Source organism: Manis pentadactyla, chromosome 15 (assembly GCF_030020395.1).
Source record: "Manis pentadactyla isolate mManPen7 chromosome 15, mManPen7.hap1, whole genome shotgun sequence".
Taxonomy (NCBI): Eukaryota; Metazoa; Chordata; class Mammalia; order Pholidota; family Manidae; genus Manis; species Manis pentadactyla.
The window spans coordinates 4,432,416-4,451,388 of record NC_080033.1 but is presented as its reverse complement, the minus strand read 5'-3'; the positions used below and the strand labels follow the sequence as shown (position 1 = coordinate 4,451,388).

At 51.5% G+C, this 18,973-nt stretch overlaps 1 protein-coding gene across 1 annotated transcript; it reads left to right on the top strand.

Annotated features, from left to right (window-relative positions):
* The first annotated feature begins 10,096 nt into the window (after positions 1 to 10,096).
* Positions 10,097 to 17,279, top strand: LOC118912600 (poliovirus receptor-like). Its single transcript, XM_057493302.1, is given in 7 exon segments — positions 10,097 to 10,199; positions 12,066 to 12,271; positions 12,274 to 12,563; positions 13,872 to 14,171; positions 15,370 to 15,506; positions 16,095 to 16,206; positions 17,108 to 17,279. Coding segments are annotated over 7 exon segments (1,320 nt in total).
* The last annotated feature ends 1,694 nt before the right edge of the window (positions 17,280 to 18,973 follow it).

Below are 18,973 nucleotides of genomic sequence, written 5' to 3'. Positions count from 1 at the left end.
CATTTTGTAGACAAAGCAAGTGAGGCTCAGAGAGAGGATGACATGCCCACAGTCACACAGATAGCAAGAACATAGTGGAGCTGGTCTCCAAGCTAGACTGCCTGGCTTTGAGATCCCCATTTCCAATCACTCCACTTGCCTGTTGTTCTCTCCCTGGGGCTGGAGCCCCCTCCCCTTCTCCCATGAGCCCCCACCTCCTATGTCAGGTAGATGTCACTGTGCTCACGTACATAGGCTAGGAGGCTCAGAGAAGGCAGGTGACTTGCCCAAGGTCACACAGTCCCACATGAGGCCAGCTCAACTCAAGTCTGCCTTAGACCAGTGCTGTCTAATAGGACAGTCATGAAAATGTTCTATGTCTGCAATACATGTGACTACTGATCCCTTGAAATGTGGATAGTACCTGAGGAAATGAATGTTTCATTTCATCTCATTTTAATTCATTTAAATTTTAATTTACAGTGCCACCTGTGGCTGGTGGCTATTTTACCAGGGTCACTCAGACGCCTAATTGGTAACAATGAATGAAGCCTCCAGCAAACATATGCGTAGATCACAGGCTCTATGGGGTCCTGGCCCTGGTCTGTCCAAGGGTCTAGATTTGCTCAGAAGCCACTAAGATCTAACCAGCTCCTTTCCCACCTGAGACGTCCTGCTGTACCCCTTCCCTCCCCCAGTTCCCTCCACTCTCAAGAAGTTGGTCATTTCCCATTTGGGTGGTAACAGAGAGGTGGCAGGTCCCTGCAGCCAGGCCTGGCTGGGTCTGAGAGGTGGCACAGCATTCACTACCTTGGCTGCCAGCCAGCATCCAGCTATCCTCTGGCCAGGGCTACAGCACCACCGCCTGCCCTTTGGAACAGCTTAGAATCATCGTGGTGTTCCTCATTTCCTAAAAACAAACTGGAAATATCCTCAAAGAGACCTCCTGATCACCCCTATTATGACCTCAGTCCCCAGGTTGAACTCTCTCAAAGCATTGTCCTGCTTTATCACACTTAAAACATTGTGTCATTAAATATTTATCGGTGTGTTTATTTAACATTTATCTCATCCACTAGACTGTCAGCTCAATGACAGCAAGACCTATATCATTGCACAGTAGATGCTCAATAAATGTCAAATGAATGAATGAATGAATGAGAGACTAAAGCCTCACCACTAGGGAAACTCAAAGGCTCAGAAGTGGAAGCATTGACTGAGTCACAAGCCTTTCTCAAGCTTAGCTTGGAGTTTAACTGAAATAATTTGACCCAAACTCCTCACTCTCTATCAAAACAGAGTTGGCACCCTGAGGCCCCTGCCTGAGCGCCAGGTGGAGAATAAACAATCATCTCACCACAGCAAAATAGCCAATCGGGCCAGGAGCTGTGGTAGAGATTGCCTTCAGGGCCCCAGAATACATTCTTTCCTACCGCTGCAGTAACAGAATCCTCAGTTTTTAGTTGGGCACATAATATCCAAAAGGAGAAAAAACTGTTTTGTTTATAACACATAAGAAGTGTTATGTGTGACTGAAGGAACATGGCCTCAAAAGAAAGGAGCACCCTTTCCTACCGGCAGGGATGGAAATGTGATAGCGGGAACCAAGCAGCTACAATGGGTCATGAGGTAAAGGCCTCACGTAGGGGAGGACAGAGTGCCAAGCTTCTGTCAGCTCATCTTGTACATCTATTCCCAAGTCCACATCCACTAGTAGCTGGAAATCAACTGCAGTAGTGGTATTTACACTACAAGTTGGGCATTATTTTTTTCAGGGCCGATTTACCAACAATCACTGGAAAATGGGTGCCTGGGGAGTCCGTGAAGCCATCCAGCTGGCCCAGTCTTAAATACCTCAAGATTTCTTTTACATAAAAGAAAAGCAAACCTCCCATCTTACCTAAGCCACTATTTTTTCTAGTTCTGTTGCTCTTGCAGCCCAGTCTACTCCCAATGAGCATATCTAACCCCAAGATTTAGGCCATAAAGTCAAAGATTAAATGACACTTGGCAAAACAAAGGTTGAATGGTGAGGAGGGAGCTTGTGACCGCATTTAGGTAGGAATGACTTGGGCCACAGTGAAAGTGTGAGGCAGGAGCAGGAAAAATAACACCCCCCTAGGAACTTGGGAGGGGAGGAAGGCCACTTCCAAAAACATGAAAGAGACATTAGATATGAAAATTGGAATCTTATTCTGGGGTTTTTCTTTATTTTTTTATTTTTTTGTTTTTCTCTTTTATTCATTTTTGTTGTGCTGTGTTCTGAGTATTCTGTGAGTAGGTAGATGTCACACATTTTGTATCCAGACAGGAGACAAAAACAAAGAAAAACCATAATGGTCCTCCTCCATCCAGGCATTCTACACCCCCCGGGGCAGCCATGTCTACCATGCTGTGCTCACTGACCACAGGCAGAAGGAAACTGGCCTGAGGCGGTGGGGGGAGAGGACAGAGGGATGACTGCACTGCCTTCAGGTTAAGGGAGACTCAGGGGAGGGGGAGGGGATGCTGACAAGACAAGATTATTTACAAGATTTGGTTCAAAGCCCCGAGCTCCTCCTCTCATCCTGGTCCTCTCCCAATGATCCTCCCATCTTATTAGTTTAGTAGAGGCCCCAAATCACAGAGGCTTAACCAAGATAGAAGTTGATTTCTCTCTCATGCAACAATCCCAATGAACATAGTCCAGGAAAAATGTGAAGGCTGTGCTGGATGGGGTCATTGGGGGACCCAGGCTCTTTTACCGTGTGGCCTTGCCTTCCTCAGGATATGACATGATCCAGATGATGCACCAACTTGTCCTGTTTCAGCCTGAAGAAAGTGGCGATGATGGAGAAAGGCCCATTGCCTTCATTTGAAGGAACAACCCAGAAGTTACTTAGTTTCCATGCACATCCCATTGACCAGAACTTGGTCATGTGACTTGACAACGCCCTCATGGTTTACTACCTGCTTGCATCTCCAGCCTCATCTTGCTTCATGTTCCTGCTGTCCAGCCATAGCAACTTTAGTCAGAATTGGCTAACTGCTATAATAAACATCTCTAAAATGTCAGCGGCTGGCCCCATTAAAAGTTATAGCTCATGTTGTAGTCCAGTGCAGGTCACTGGGGGATTCTGCTCCATGCAGTCATTCAGGGACCCATCCTCCTTTTAGCCTGTATCTCTGCCCTCCTCTGGGTCATATGACCACATGTATTATGAGAGACATAATCTAGCAGAGTTCCAGGAAACAAGAAGAAATGAGTTTAGTAAACAGCTAGCCATCCTCCCTCACTCTTTTGTGCTTGCCCCATTCTCTCCTGCTGTGGATCATTTGCACATGCTGTTCCCTCTGCCTGGAACGCTTTACTCTTCCTCTCTTCACCCAGTTAATTCCCACTCATTTAAAAATCCCAACTCCACATCACCTGCCTGGGTTTCACCCTGCAATTGAACACCACCAACAAATCCCTCCTTCACAATAGTTGTCCAAAGTTGCCATTTTATAAGTGTTTGGCTGATATTTTGAAAATCTCTGTCTCCCCAATAAATTCTGAGACCCAAAGGGCAGGAACTGTACCTCCATTTGCTCAAGACTTTATCCTCTGAGCCTACAGCAGAGACAGCCCACGGAGGGCACTCGGTATGCGTTGAATGAATAAATGAATGGAAGAAAGAAAAGTACTTTTGGAGCCTTGGAAGCTCCGGGGCACAGAATAAAACACTAACTTATCTCTTTTCTGTCCTCATGGGGTGAGCCAAGACCCCAAGGGTTTTGGTGGAGATGAATATACAAGAAACCGGATGAATAAGGGATTTCTAGTTATAACCTCTGGATGCAACTTCCAAGTATGCTGTGATTTACTGTTACAGAGGCATGAGATTCCTAGGCTACTTTAACAACATCTGGTTCATTCATTCACATAACAGATGTTCACTGAGCACCTTCCATGGGGCAGGCTCCGTGCTAGATGCTGGAGACACAGCCACGAGCAAGACAGACGTGTCTCTGCCCTCACGTAGTTTACAGGCTGATCTCCAAAATCCAAACCATTTTTGCCCAAGTTCTCAGTCCTCCTCCTTCCCACCCCTTCCCAATCTCTTTCTTCTTTCAAACGCACCCAAACTCCCTTCCTCAAGTTCTCAAAAGCTCTCTCTCATGCACACACAGCTTCATGAGTTAGTTTTCTCTAAATTCCAGTGTTTATGGAAAATATAATTGTAAATGCCAACATGGGAAAGAGGATTAGGGGATATATGACAATCAAAGATTAAATAATCACTAAAACCATTCATTCATTCAACATGGCACCTGGTCTGTACAGAGCCCTGTGCTAGGCAGTCCTGGGGACCCAGAGGTGACCATGACAGTCACAGCCCTGCCTTTTCCGGGCTTACAGACCATCCCCAGATAGTGACAGCCCAGAGTAGTCAGGACTCGGATGTAGGAACCAGAGGGGTAGATCCAGCCAGGAGTTCCAGGAGGGCTCCCTAGGGGAGGGGTCAGCAGTTCCAGAGAACACATTAAAATAATTAACAAGAGCAGCCATTTCTCTGGGAGGTGATATCTACCAGACATAGCGCTAAAGGGCTTTAATGTGTCGTTTCTGTTTATTTCTTTAAACCCTGGAAAAGTAAATGCTATTATTAGCTCCATTTTATAGATGAGGAAACTGGATCATCATCACCTGGCTGTGAGTTTTACAGCCCCAGGCTCTGCCTCTGTGGAGCTTAAAGCCCAGTGTGTGACACAGATCCATCCCTAGAGAGTGACAACTCAGAGTGGGCAGGGCTGGGGCAGGGAACCTAGGGATCTCTGGGACACCAGCGAAGGGATTACCCAGCCTGGGGGTCCGGGAAAGCTTCCTGGGGGAGGGGACAGTTCAGCCAGGACCTGAAGTGTGAGTAACCATCAGCCAGGTAAAGAACAGAGGAAAAGCATTCTGGCCTGAAGACAAGCACACGTGGTTTGTTTAGAGGGACCCCAAGGGTTTCAGTCTGAGGTCAGAGCTCTTGTCAGGGGCCAGGACACGCAGGAGCTAGCAGCCCGGGTCTAGAGTCTGGCCTTTGTCCTGCAGAAGCCAACGTTGCACGGAGGGCGTGTCTACCATTAGCCGGCAGTGGACAGAAGCAGGCTGGGGAGGGCAGCTTTCATTTCCTCCCTTGGGCCGCGAGAGGATTGCGGGATGTGGACGGGGACAAAGAGGGAACAACCACCGTGAGGCCCACAAGTCCCCCCCGCACGGCTGGGGGCCGCGGCTGTGGCAGATGAGAAAGAGGAAGTGCCTGCGCAGAGAGCCAGCCTGCTCTCCGGGAAGCGCAGGCGGTTTTTTTCCCAGCTTTTCCCTGCCTAGCCTCAGGCGAAAACTCTGCCCCTGCTAACCACCACCCCTCCTCTGTCCAGCCCCACAGTAGCACCACAAAGGGGGCAGCAGCGGGGTGTCGCTGCTGTTTTCCACCAGAAGAACAGGAGCTATGGCTGCAGTGAGGTCCTCACCCAGCATAAAACTCTCCATGGCTCCCCGCTGCCCATGGCAGCGGTTCCTAATCAGGGGTGCCTGGAAGGCAATACAGGGTGGTCTCACAAGCCCCAGGACACCCAGAACAGCTGCTGCCATTTGGTGGGCAGCTAACTAAATAATTCTTTAACCATGTAACTTACTTTCAAATGACTTATTTCACTAGCACCACATGTTTTCATGACCCCCTAGTTTATGGATGAGAAAAAGAAGCAAGAGAATGACACAGTTGTTCAGGGCCACTAGCTACAGGTCGGTGAAACGGGAATCTGAACCAAGAGAGTCAAACTCAAGAATCCCCGCCCCACCCTTCCTAGCCTCTTCTCTCTCCTTCTCCCCCTTACCCCCTCCTCCCCTCCCATCTCCCCTCCTCTCCTTTCCTCCTTTCCTCCCCTTTTCTCTTCTTCCTCTGCTCTTTCTCCCTCCCTCCCACACCTTTCCCTCCCACACCTTTCCCTCCCCACCCCCAGCCTCCAGATCCCTACATCAAAGTCTTTGGGACAAAGCTTCGTGTATGAAATTTTAAAAGCTTCAGTTCACTACCATGAGCACCCCTGGGTAGGAAACACCGCCATGCTCCTACTGGGCTGGCTGGCAAGAGTGCTGGGTGACAATTTGGCAACATCCTCCAGACCCACAGTGGACGTGCCTTTGACACAGCAAATCAGCTTATAGGAACAAAGGTGTGTGTGGTACTGTCATGCCCGTGGGAAATGACATGGACGCAGCACATTCTGCAGGTGCCAAGGGTTGGAAGCCCCCAAAAGGCCCATCCTCTGGGGACAGCCTCAGAATCTGTGGTGTGTTCATGTAGTGCAATGCTACCCAGCTGTGAATGAATGAATGAATGAATGAATGAACGAAGCACCTTGCTGTGTCCTTGTATGGAAAGACCACCAAGATGTGTTGCTAAGAAAACACAGAAAGAGGCAGAATGATGCTACTGTTTATTTTTTCGAGGTGAGAGGGAAGACTACGGAAATATATTCATATTCGCTTCTTTATACAAGCTTCCAGGTGATTCTTTTGGATCCAGAAGATGGAAAACCATGGCATTATGGGGATGAACTCCAAGGAGCTGTAACAGGGCCAACAGAGATACCCAACCCATTCACTTCTTTTCTCTTTCAATAGATATTTCGATATGTGAGTGAAGAAAAACATCTAGAACTGGTCCCAACCCTTGAGGAGTGTAGAGTTTTGACAGGGAGACACATAGAAGCAAGTGGCTCTGTCCAGAACCAAGCTTGCTTTTCCTTCCAGACCTGCTGCTCCTGCCGTGGTCCTTACTCCAGCCCAAGGTAACCCCCTTCCCCTTGGGCCAGAACCTTGGGGCCAGGTGTCTTCCCACATCCTCTTTTCCAGGGACTGACAGCCGAAGGAGCAGCCCCATCTGTTGCGGGTGTTAGGGAAGCGGAGGGCATCTCCCTCGGTCCTTGCCCCGCCGCAACAAAGAATTGAAGGGCAGAGACACAGTAGAGAAGCAGAGCAAAAGTTTTATTTGAAGTTACTTACTTAAAACAAAATAAAAAATAAAAAATAAAATTACTTAAAGAGAGAAAGTGTGGGCGACCTCAGGGAGAAGAGGTGCCCTGAAAGGTTTAAGTTTTATTTAAAGAGTGAAAGCGCACACTTGGAGAAAGGAGAGTGTGACCTACCTCACAGAAGAGGTGCTGAAAGATTGGGGAAGTTTTATTAAAGTTATACACTTAGAAACTACGGGCAACCTCAGAGAGAGTGCACCTAAGGGTTTAGGGTCTGGGGTTTTATAGGCAGTTGAGGAGTTTCAGGAAAGTGCAAAGAGCCAGGTGTGGACCTGCCAAATGGTCCCAGAATGTTCACCTTTGATACAACATTAAGTTTCTTCTTTTAACTTAACACAAGAAATTTTCTGCTTTGGTTCCTTTCCAGGATATCAGTTTCTTTCTGGAAGCATATCCATCAAGACTGTCTGCCCTGCCTCCAAGTGGGCTGAGCCACCATCCGTTTGATTAAAATACAGTCTTAGCTTTAACACAGAATTCGTCCTGAATAAACTGGGCCTTTGAGCAGCTAAAGTAAGTCTTACAAATGGAATGCTTAATTGACACAATGAAAACATAGGCTATGCTGAGATACTTTTCTTTATCTGGGGAGTATTCAGCTCCCTGGAATTCAAACATTCCAGGCCAAGCTGCTCCTGGCCTTCTGAGCTTTCTATTTTTAACTGGTTAACTCTTTGAGTCCCTTCTAGTGGGCTTTCTGGCCCTATTCCCTTTCCACCCCTCTCATGTCTGTTTTCGTGCCTAACATGTGGACCAAAGGACAGTGGGCGAACCGGGCCACAGTGTTAAAACCTCTGCTCAGAACCTCACACCCACTGTCCGCTCCAAATGCAAGTCAGTCGGTGAGAACTTGTTCATGGGCAGGCACCTGCTGCAAGAAACCCCGGGGCCGTGAGGGTTTTGCTTTCTGCCTTGGGAAGAAGAGACACGTGAGGGAAGCTGGCAGGAGTATAGTTGAAAATTGGGCACCACCAAGGAGGGATTCTGAGTAACTCTTCCTCGTCTCCTTCCGCCGTCTTGTTTTTCCTCATAGCTTTTACCCTCCCCTGGGACAGAACCTGTCTACCTTTTGTCATCTTTCTCTTCCCAACTCCCACCCAGCCTGGGACTCCCAGGAGGGCAGGAGCTCTGTCTCTTGCTCACTGCTGTCTCTCTTCAGCACACAGGGCCCAGCACACAGTAGGTGCTCAATAAAGATGTATTGATTGAATGAATACAAGGATCAAGGAGCGTGGTAGGGGAGCCCAGAGAGCTGTGGGAACCGAGGAGGGGCCCAGACCACCCACCCCTCTGGGCTCAAAGGTGGGCAGGGGTCCTGGGAGGCACCATCAGGGGAGCCAGACGACTCCCTGGCTCAACCCACCCATTCCAATTGGCACCAGTCTCCCTCCGCCTCATCCTCACCCGGCCTCACCCACACCTGCAACAAGACACTTTAACTCGGCAATTTTGACTGCATGGACCTTTCAGGCTTCCCAGGTATTTAGTGACCCAACTTTTCTCTTTTTTTGGCCCAGGAATACCACCCCCTGCAGGCCCTCTCCTTTCCACTGATGCGCCCCCACATCCTGGCCCCACTCCTAAGGCCCTCCCTTTTCTTGACCCCCCCTCTCTGACCCCTTCCCTAACCTTCACCCATCTCTGACCCTTGGCCCTGCCTTTCCCCCACTTTGCACTTCAGTGCCTGAGAGCCTGTATCATTCTCACTGTATGGAATTGTTCAGGCCCAAGGCTCTAATGGTTTGTTTTCAGACAGAGGCCTGCTCCGGTCCCCTCGGATGCCCAAGGGGAAGAGGCAGAGCTTGGGGTGAGGTGAGCCTCAATCTGAAGCCCAAACATGGTGGGGTGCAGCCTCTGACCATCCAGAGCCCTGAGAGGAGGCTGCTGGAATCACAGCAGCCAATGACCCTTGGGAAAAGGGGGGACCCTACAGGTGACAGCACAGTCCAGAGGAGGAACACAGCAGTAGCCGCAGGTTCCCAATCTGGAGATAAGTCGGCAGTCCAGAAAAAGTGTGCCAGAAAATCCAGAGATTTCCCAGAGACCAGCCTCCACACTTCCATTCAGAAATGAGCCTACACACATCCAGGGTGAGAGACGTCAAGCATCAGAGTCACCTACCCACCCACAGCCGCGTGCCGTGAGTGGGCATCGGATCCAAGTCAGAGAGAGCAGTGGGGGCAGAACCCACCAATACTGGCCAAAGCCCAAAGCTGGAATTGTCAGGAAACGTATTGGGGTGTCATGGAACAAGGGTCAGATGGGCCTGGTGGGGACCACGGCCAGGATGGACACGGTGGCAGATGAGGACGTCTCCAAGCTCTATATCTGAGTATAGATATACTCAGCTCTGTCCCTGCGTCTCTGACTCTCTGGTCTCTCCTTGTCTCCCATCTTCTGTCTCTGTTTGTGTCTGTTTCTCTTTTTCTCCCCATCTCCCAGTTGCTATCTCTGAGTATGAGTCTCCATATTTGTCACCTGTCTCTGTCTCTCTCTGTCTCTGCCTCTCACATCCCTCTCTCTGCTTGCTCTATGTTGCTCCATAACCATGACCACCTCCAGACATGGGGGTGCTCTTTGTATTAATCTGTTAGTGGTCTGTTCCCTCCAGTAGACGGTGGCCTTCATGAAGGCCGGGGTTTCCGTCTGTATTATTTTCTCCTAGACCTCCTGTGCCTGGGATACTGCCTGGTTCAATAAATAGATGTTGAATGAAAATGAGTGGATCATCATTCTCATCAGCACTATTATTTGATGATAACTGTATTTGCTATTGTTATAGCTACTCTTTAGTAAGTACAAACTATATACAAGGAGTTGGGCTAAGCCGCTGCTTGTTTAAACCTTACAAAGCCTCCTGGGAGGTAAATACCATTATCATGTTCATCTTTCAGATAAGGAAACTGAGGAGCAGCGACTTGCCTAATGTGAGCCCAGGCCTTGTCCAGTGGGGGTGGGCCTCGTGGTTAAGAACTCAGGATATGCCCCGATTCTAGGTTGTAATCTCAGCTCTGTCGCTTACCAGCCGCGAGCTTTAGAGCTGCGGAACCGCTCTGCTAACCCCGCCTGTCAAATGCGGATCCTGCGGTCAAATGCGGATCCTCGCATCCGGACCTTCCCTGTATCAGCGCCCACCTCGCGGACCCTCGCGTGCGAGGGAGGAGGGAGTGGCGAGTGTCAGCGCAGGCGCGGAGGGAGTGCCGCCCGGGCGGGCTCCTAGGTGCCCCCCACCCCGCACCCCCGGTCTGCAGGGGACCGAGGTGGAGTTTCCCTTCCCGCCCCGAGACTCCAGCGGCAGCGCGCGGTCCCCACGAGATTCCTGGGCAGCAGCACAGGAGGCAGGAGCCCAAAACTGAGCGCTGCCCCCATCGCCAACTCCCCTGCGCCCCCGGGGTGGAAAATCTGGGGGTGGGGGCGGGCAGGTCCCTCTCTCAGCCTCCAGGAAAACGGCCTGACTTCTGCACGGCCAGATAGGGAGATTTCTGAGGTGCGAGTCATTCTCCAGGAAAGTCACAGCAGAGAGTGACTCACCTCACCTCGCTGGGCTCACCACACAGGACCGTCTCCCAGCCCCCACACCAGGGAGAGGACTGGGGGAGGCCACGTATGAGGGAGCAGCTCCCTGCCCGGCAGAGTAGGCAGTCCAGTGTGGCTATTACTCGGGAAACACGTGGACAGAAAGGTCAGTTTACCCAATTTCGTGCTCAGGGCCGCCTTGCCAGGGAGGAGACCTTACCGGCTGGGGGGGCGGACCAGCATAGGAAACTCACTTCCTGGGAGATGCACAGCACGTCAGTGGTAGGGCTGGAATCCACAAGTCCCTTGTGTCCAAATGTGCCCTCCCTCCAAATAGCACCCTCCAAACACCCCTTCCCACTGTGTCCTGGCTTCCTCTTTTCTATAATAACAATAACTAAACATTCACTTTTATAGAGTGCTTGGCATGTGCTAATTCCTTTACATGGATTTCATCATATAGTCTCCCCAGTGACCCTGTTAAGTTATAGCCACCCCCACTATACAGATAAGGAAACTGAGGCTCAGAGGCATGAGACTGCCAGCACAAAGGCCCGCAATTAGTGAGTGGCAGGACTAAGATTCAGAGAACTTAACTCCCTCCCCACTTCTCCATTACCTTTATTGTTATTGATAAGAATGTATAACACAGTGTATATTAAAATCTGGAGGACCTACTATGTCCTGAGGCCTGAGGCTGCAAGATTTTCATAGGCAGCCTGGTAGATTAGAGGTCAGGACTCTCGACTGCAGACACCCCCTTTCCCCAGGTTCAAAGCCCACGTCTGCCACCTACCCTTGATGTGTCCTGGAGCAAATGACTCTGTGCCTCAGTTTCCCCATCTATAAAGTGAGGCTGATAACAGTGCTTGCCTCAAGGAGTTGTTTCCAGGCTCAGTGCTGACAGATGTGTGGAGCACTCACAACAGCCCCTGATCTACATAAGCAATGTGTTATTAGTCCCACTTTTTAAACTAGGAAAAAATCAGAAAGGCCAAGTTACCTGGCTGAAGCCTCACAGCACAGATCTGAAGGGATCCAAAACCCTTCTTGTGCCAGGATCCCCTACAAACATTGTCCCAAACAGGTCCACAGAGTAATTAATAATAACAATGGCATCTTTCATAGATTTTAAGGCCTAGAGTTTCTTCCCATTTTCACACCTCTGAACCACGCTGTAAGGGCAAGTCGTGTGTAAATGAGTGTCACAGCGGATCTTATAATCAGCACCCAAGGCTGGGGTGATGAGAAAGGTCTCTGGTGATGGCTACATAATGTTGTATAAATGTACTTAATGCCACTGAATTGTGCAATTTAAAATGGTTTAAGTAGAAATTTTAATTTCTTAAGCACAGTATTTACTACAATTTTAAAAATCGATGATGCTGAGATGCAGGAAATACGTTATAAGAGAGAAAAAATCCATAACAGTAATAGCCCAGTGAAGCAGGCGCGGCCTGGTTGCGGATTCAGGCCAGCCCCCCTCACCCGGCCCCTGCCCCTGCCCCTGCCCCTGCCCCATCCAGGCTCGTTCACGCACACACGCTCTCCCAAGGGGCCCCAGCCCTGGGTGGGCCGCCTCCCTGGCTCCCTCCACGTACAGACCCGGGACGCCGGGGGTCTGACCCGCCCCCCACCCCCCGCAGGGACCGGGATGGTGGGTGTGCTGGCGCCCTCCCAGGTGCGCGGCTTCCGGGGCGACACCGTGAAGCTGCCGTGCATACCGCAGCCGCTGAGCAAAACGTGCAGGGGACGCAGGGGACCTGGACGCGGGCTGAGCCGGCGGGAGACCCCCGCAGCGTGGCCATCTTCCACCCCCCACAGGGCGCCAGCTTCTCCGAGCCTGGCCGGTTGGAGTTCGCGGCCACCAGTCTTGGCCAGGAGCTGCTGGACGCGTGGCTGGTCGTGCGGAGGCGGCGCGGGGAGGACCAGGCCAACTACACCTGCCAGTCTGCCACATTGCGCAGGGCGGCAGGAGCGCCGGGACCTGGCCCCGCGTGCTCGGCGCGCGGGAGGGGAGCAGAGTAGGGAGGGCCGGGGATGGCGGTGAGAGTCCCTCCAGAGAAGGGATTGTGGGGACAAAAGAAGGAGGTAGGACAGTGACTGGGAGGGGCGGGGTGCAGGGGAGGAAGTTGGGGGGTCATTGAGGAGAGATCTTGCAGAGTAAGGTAAAAACTTGGAGGCTGAGGGTGGGACTTGGGTGGGGGTGGAGGGACACCAGGATTGGGAATCCTCCTTTCCTGATCTGTAATAGGGTTGGTGACAATAGTGCTGCCCTGAGAAACTTGTCCTAAGGGTCCCTGGAGTTTATTCAGGTGCACTGCTTAGAAAAGAGGCCCCATGAGCTCTTGAGCCCTGTCACTTGTTGTTAACCCGGTGAGGAAGGAGAGCTGAAGCAGACAGACTGGAAAGACAGGGCCCTGGTGCCAGGAGAGGAGCACCTCCCCGGGGAGCCCACACGCCCCAGGGCACATCGTGGGATGAGGGAGAGTATGACAGGCTACTCCTCTTGCAAACTGAGTAAGAAATCTCTGTGCCTCAGTTTCCCCATCTGTGAAACGGAGATCACTACAAGGATTAGTAAGAGCTGACATTTAGTTTTCATTTATGTTCCGGGACCTGGCCCAGGCCTTTCATGAGTGGCTCTTGAAAGGTTAAGTGCTTGGGACAGTGCCTGGCAGAGGGCACCCGGCCAAAGGCAGTTCTTGGCATTTCAGCAAACCTGGGGCTTCTGGTCTTGCAGTTTAGGATGAGGGTAAAACAGAACCAGTGAGTCATACTCAGGAGAAATCTTCAGGACCTAATAACGCAGGTAATGATGGGGAAGGAGTGAGTAAAGCCCAGGCTTGGGAATCACTGGAATGATGATTAGATGGTCGGAATGCACTTAGACCTTGTGTGAAAGCCCAGCTCCGCTGCTTACAACTGTGAACCTTGAGCCAGTCACTTCCCCTCTCAACCTCCAGGGCTTCGCTCAGCCCTCCTCTCCGCCACCAAGTCCTCCCTAACGCCCCATCCCCTCAAGCCCCCGACTCAGACCACTTCTGTGTTCCCCCTCCCAGCCTTGCCCACCCCGGGCCCTCACTGCCAAGGCAGGGCTGGGGCTGGCTCCATCGCTGCTGGGTCCCCAACCTTGCCCCTCACAGAATCAAGCAATGTATTCAATTACCAATAATAATACTACTCAGTGAGCCCTTATTCTGTGCCAAGTACCATGTTAAGAGCTTTACCTGCATATTCTCATTGCCTGTGACCCATCATTATCCCCAGTTGACAGACAGGGAAACTGAGGCACGGACTTGCTTAAGACCATCCAACTGCTCATGAACAAGTCTGGGATCTGAACTTGGCCATCCTGTACCCTCAGTTAGCCCCCCTCCTCTGCGACTGAGATGTTTGTTGAATGACTTCAGGCTAGAAGTCACCCGCCCCCTTTTCTCCTCTTGCCAGCTCCGCCTGGAGCCTGTGCCTGGAGCCCGCTGCATCTCCAGCAGGGGGCGCCCGCCTGCCCAGATCCCCTGGTCCTCCCACCTGGGTGGAAAGGCCAACAACAGCCAGGAGCCGGGGGCTCCTGCCTGGCTTGTGTGCCATTATCAGCCGCTTCACCTTAACTCCCCCAAGCCCGGCAGACGGTGAGAGCGCCACCTGCAGGGCGGACCAGGGGAGCTTGGAGGCCCCAGCCCCGCTGCCCTGGATTCTCAGCATGACCTGTGAGTGTGCCCACGGGTGAGCAAGGGGGACAAGCACTGCCAGCCTGCCTGCGCACCGCCACTGTCCCAATCAGCTCCCCGGGCCTCAAACAACACTGCCTTTCATTACTTCTACCGTCTTCCAAGGCCTCAGTGAACACTGTTCCCCAGGCGGCCTACCCGGCCCGGCTCCCCTGACCACTGTCTACACTGACACTCCACACTGTCTACACTGGTTCCCTTGAGCAGTCTACACACTCTGCCTACACCTGCATCCCCAGGCAACTATCTATATGGACCTTGCCCACATTGCAACACTGCTTCCCCCACTGTCTACACCACCTCCCTTGTCCATTTTCTACACTGCCTTACCATCATCTATCCTGGCTCCTTGTCTACATGGAGACATTGTCATTTAGGCCGCCAGCTGTTCCCGTGTTGCCTAGACTGGCTCCTGTGGCCATCATCTCGACATTTTCTACCCTGGTCCTCCTACGCACTCTGTCACACCGACCCACAGCACTACCTACATTTCCCCCAGTGTAGTCTATGTTCCCTTCTAACGCAAGACTGTCTACACTGGCTTGTCGAGGGGCTGTGTCCTCCCATTATTGTCTATATTGAATATTCCCTCCCAGGCAGTTGCTACACTGATTCCCTCAGGCACTGTTCACCCTGGACCCCCTCAGTATTGTTACAGGACTTGAGGGAGGAGGGGATCTACACTGGCACCACCACACACACAGAAAAACACTCTGTCTCACTGGGCCTGGGGACTTGGAAAAGTCTTCTTGTTGATCACATCTGAGATAGATAAGCAGCAGCTGAAGTGGGGTGATCCGGAATGCTTCCCTGCAGGACTTGTCAGAGCCTTGTATATGCTCCTGTGTGTTATGAGTGTCCAAGACATCTTTTCTCACAAGACATCCAAGGCGCACCAGGACCTGGCTACCCAGGAAAACAAGTAGAGAGGCAGGTCCTGAGAGGCCTTGTCTGCATCCCACTACTTCCCACCCTGCCAAGGACTCCCAGGCTTCCATTCTCTGAGGGAATCCAGTGCCCCAGGCTCCTCATCTTCGGCTGTTCCTGAAACCTGCTGAAGTCTTGTCCTGTTGTGACATGAATCCCACATATCTTTAAGCCCCTCTGAGCCTACATGTCTGTTTCCCCCAGAACCCCCTGAGGTTTCCATCTCTGGCTACAATGACCACTGGTACCTTGGTCGTAGGGAGGCCGGCCTGAACTGTGACGTCTGCGGGTCCTGTCCCCGTTCTCGAGGTGAGGAGGCTGAGACACAGAGCAGTCACAAGATTTCCTCAGATTCATACTGAGGCCGGGGTTGAATGGGGAAAAGAAAAGGTAACCTTGTCAATTTTTTAATATAATTTTTATTGGGCTTTTGTTCTTATTCCAAAAATAACTTAGGACCATAGTACAAACTTTAGATAATACAGCTCTGAGCAAGAAGAAGAAAATACACCTACAGTGGAGTGTCCCCGACCACCTCCAGAAATAGCCACTGTTACCTTTTGTTATATATCCTTCCTTCTCTCTGCTTCTAACCAAAAACTGTACTGTATGTACAATTTGGAAATTTTTCCTGTATCTCATGAACACCTTTCCATGTCAAAACCCAGAGATCCACATCCTCATTTCCCCCAATCTTGTATCAGGAAAATTTTCAAGTAGACAGAAAAGTTGCAAGGATTTTCCAGTGAACACCCGGAAACTCAGTGCGAGGGCCCCCCGAGAACATTTTACTGTGATTGCTTTTCTGTTCATCTGCCCCCTCTCCCGCCCAGCGAACAGGCTCATCTTTCATGCATTTCAATGTTCCCACATCCCGTGCCGCTGGGATCCCCCCAGGTGTTCACGCCCTCAGTCACCTCACCAATCCCGAACATGGGATACAGAGGTCACTTCCCGTTTTCTACCATGCGAATGCCACGGCAGTGGCCGCCCTCGACTATCCACCCCTGTAGCTAACAACAGCCATGTCTCAGTTGTCAGTCAAGGCAGTTGGGCCAGAGGTTTTTGACTGGTGTTGATGGGTGGCATCTTTTCTGTCCTGCTGCAAAGAGCCTCAATACAGGCTCGCAAGCCACATGGCTGGGTTTCTATCCCAGCTCTGCAGAATGCCCAAAACATGCCTCCACCTCCTCTGTCCGGTAAACCAATGTTTCTTGACTGCTTACTGTGTACCAGATGCTATTGACCAACATACCTTGGTGAATAAAATTGGTAAAAAGATTCCCACCCCTCAAAAAGCTTCCATGCTAGTGGAGGAAACAAACAATAAATAAGATCATGTTGTAAAGTACATAGTGTGTCACATGGTAAGAAATGCCATGGAAAAGATAAAGCAAGGGAGGGAGATGGGAGGGGGTCATTGCAGTGGAAACAGGGTGGCTAAGGGAGAGGTCGCTAAGGTGACATCTGAGCAGAGGCCTGAGGAAGGTGAAGGAGAGTTTGTGCAGGTACCTGGGGGAAGGGCATTCCAGGCAGAGGGAACAGCATATGCAAAGACCCTGAGGTGGGAGCATAACTGGAGTGTTTGAGGAGCCACAAGGAGGCTACATGGGCACAGAAGTGAGGGCAAAGGGGAGAAGAGCCGATAGCGTGGTCAGTGGCATCAGGGTCCAGCTCACATGGGCCTGAGGCTGTGTGAGGACTTTGGATTTACTCTGGATGAGACAGGAGCCACCAGAGGGCTCTGAGCAGAGGAGGGATGGGAGTGACTTAGTTCTGACAAGACTGCTGGGGCTGCTCAGTGGGGTGGGGTGGGGGTGCAAGCAGGGAGCCCAGTGAGAAAGCGGCCACAGAGGCCCAGAAGTAGGCCTTTGGCAGAGGCCACTCCCTCACCCGTCTGTCTGTCCCAGGTCCATGAGTCCCCTGCCACCCTCCGCTGTGGCCCAGGGCACCCTGTTCCTGATTCATACCGTGGATGAGGCCATCAACACGACTTTCATCGCCCTAGGGACTGGCCAGGCAGAGCTGACTGTCTTGGTCAGAGGTGAGGAGCCCCCTGAGTGGGGAGACCAGAGGGACTAAAGAAGGAAGTCACAGGATTCCTTCTGAAGGAGGAGTTTGAAGGTGGCCTGGTTGATGGAATGTGTCAGCCACAAGAATGCTCACTTATCTACCCCCAAAGCCCCCTTGTGAAAGGACCAATGGGGTCAGCCTTACTCTCTGTTAACTCAACATCTCTACCATTGAAACCATTGTACAGCTGCCTGGATACACCCCCTCTCTGACCCCAGGCCCCATAGTTGTGTGATCCTTCTTCCCCAGGGACTCAGAAAGCCCTTTTCAAGGGGATTAGGCAGAACTCTGTCTGTTACAATCAATAGATGCACAACTCAAAATAGTTGAAGCAAAAATGTGACTTTATAGAAATGCACCTTCAGGTGTGGTTAGATCCAGGTGCTCCAATTGTAGAGCTTTCCTTTACCTCTCTTGTCTCTATTTGTCCCTGTGCTGGCTTTATTCTTTGGCAGACTCTTCCTGCAGGGAGGCAAGATGGCCCTCAGCAGCTACAGACCCAGCTCCCACCCATTTAGAACATGAAAAGAACATTCCCCTTTCAATAGCTCTAGCCAAAGTCCCAGAGCTGGCTCTCATTGGCTCAGCTCAGATCTCAGCCCCTCCGTGAACCAGTTACAGCAGCCAAGGAGAATGGAATGCCCTGACTGGCCAGGCCTGGATCAAAGTCCTGTCCTAGGAACCAGAGGGTAGGGTCAAGCCCACCTGAACTACACAGACTGAGCAGAGCAGTAGCTTCCTAAAGGAATAAGGGGTAATGTATTTTGGGGCAGATGAAAAACCCCAAAGTCTCTGAACCTGCTTCCTTCTTCTCTTCCAGCTGCGCCTCCCAGGCAGCAGTCACACTCAGGCTGCCCCCTTGAGAATATCGTGGGGCTGCCTCTGGGAATCCTCCCTGGTCTAGTCCAGCTGTGGGTCCTGATTTATTTCTGGCTGTGCAGAAGCTCCCCTGAGTCCCCTCCTCTTCAGCACATCCCCTGCCTGTCTGCTGTGCTGCCATAATTGAGCACCTGCTATGTGCCAGACTCTATGCCAAGCCCCCCACATGGCAGCCTTTCACTGAATCCTCGCCCCAATACCGTGATGTTCCCCCGTTTTACAGATCAGGATACTCAGATCAGGGAGTCTTGGTCACTGGATCGTGGATTCATTTTACAAATAGTAAGGGAGTAGGGGCTCAGAGGACACCGTAAGGACTTTGGCTTAAATGCATGTGACCTGGACACCCCTGCCAGATGGGTGGAGTGCAAAATAACACTAGGAACCCCCCCAACCCACCCAAGCTTTCTTCCATCTGCCTTGCTCAGGAGTAACTCGCCAGCTGTACCTGGCTTCCAGGGAGAGAGGAGGGCACAGGCCTGCAGCTCTTTGCACACTGGGCTTCAGTGGGAAGATTTTGTTTGAAAGGGCCCTGAGGCTAACGTTTGAACGCTCCCTCCTAGGAGGTCTCCTATTCAACCGTGAGCTGTCATGCCAGCTGTCCCCAGGATCTGCCAACAGAGGGCGCAAGATGGCAGCATTAAGACTGAAAAGCGCAGGCACCAGGGCCTGGGGAGACTGTGGACCTGGCAGCTGTACCTCCCCTCGGGCAAATGAAGTCTCCCTCCCCAGAGAGTGGCCCACCTGAGCCTTGGTTCTTGGGGTTAATCATGTAGACACGCCTGGCCACCTGCACAGCTGACCTTAGCTCCAGCACCTCCCTA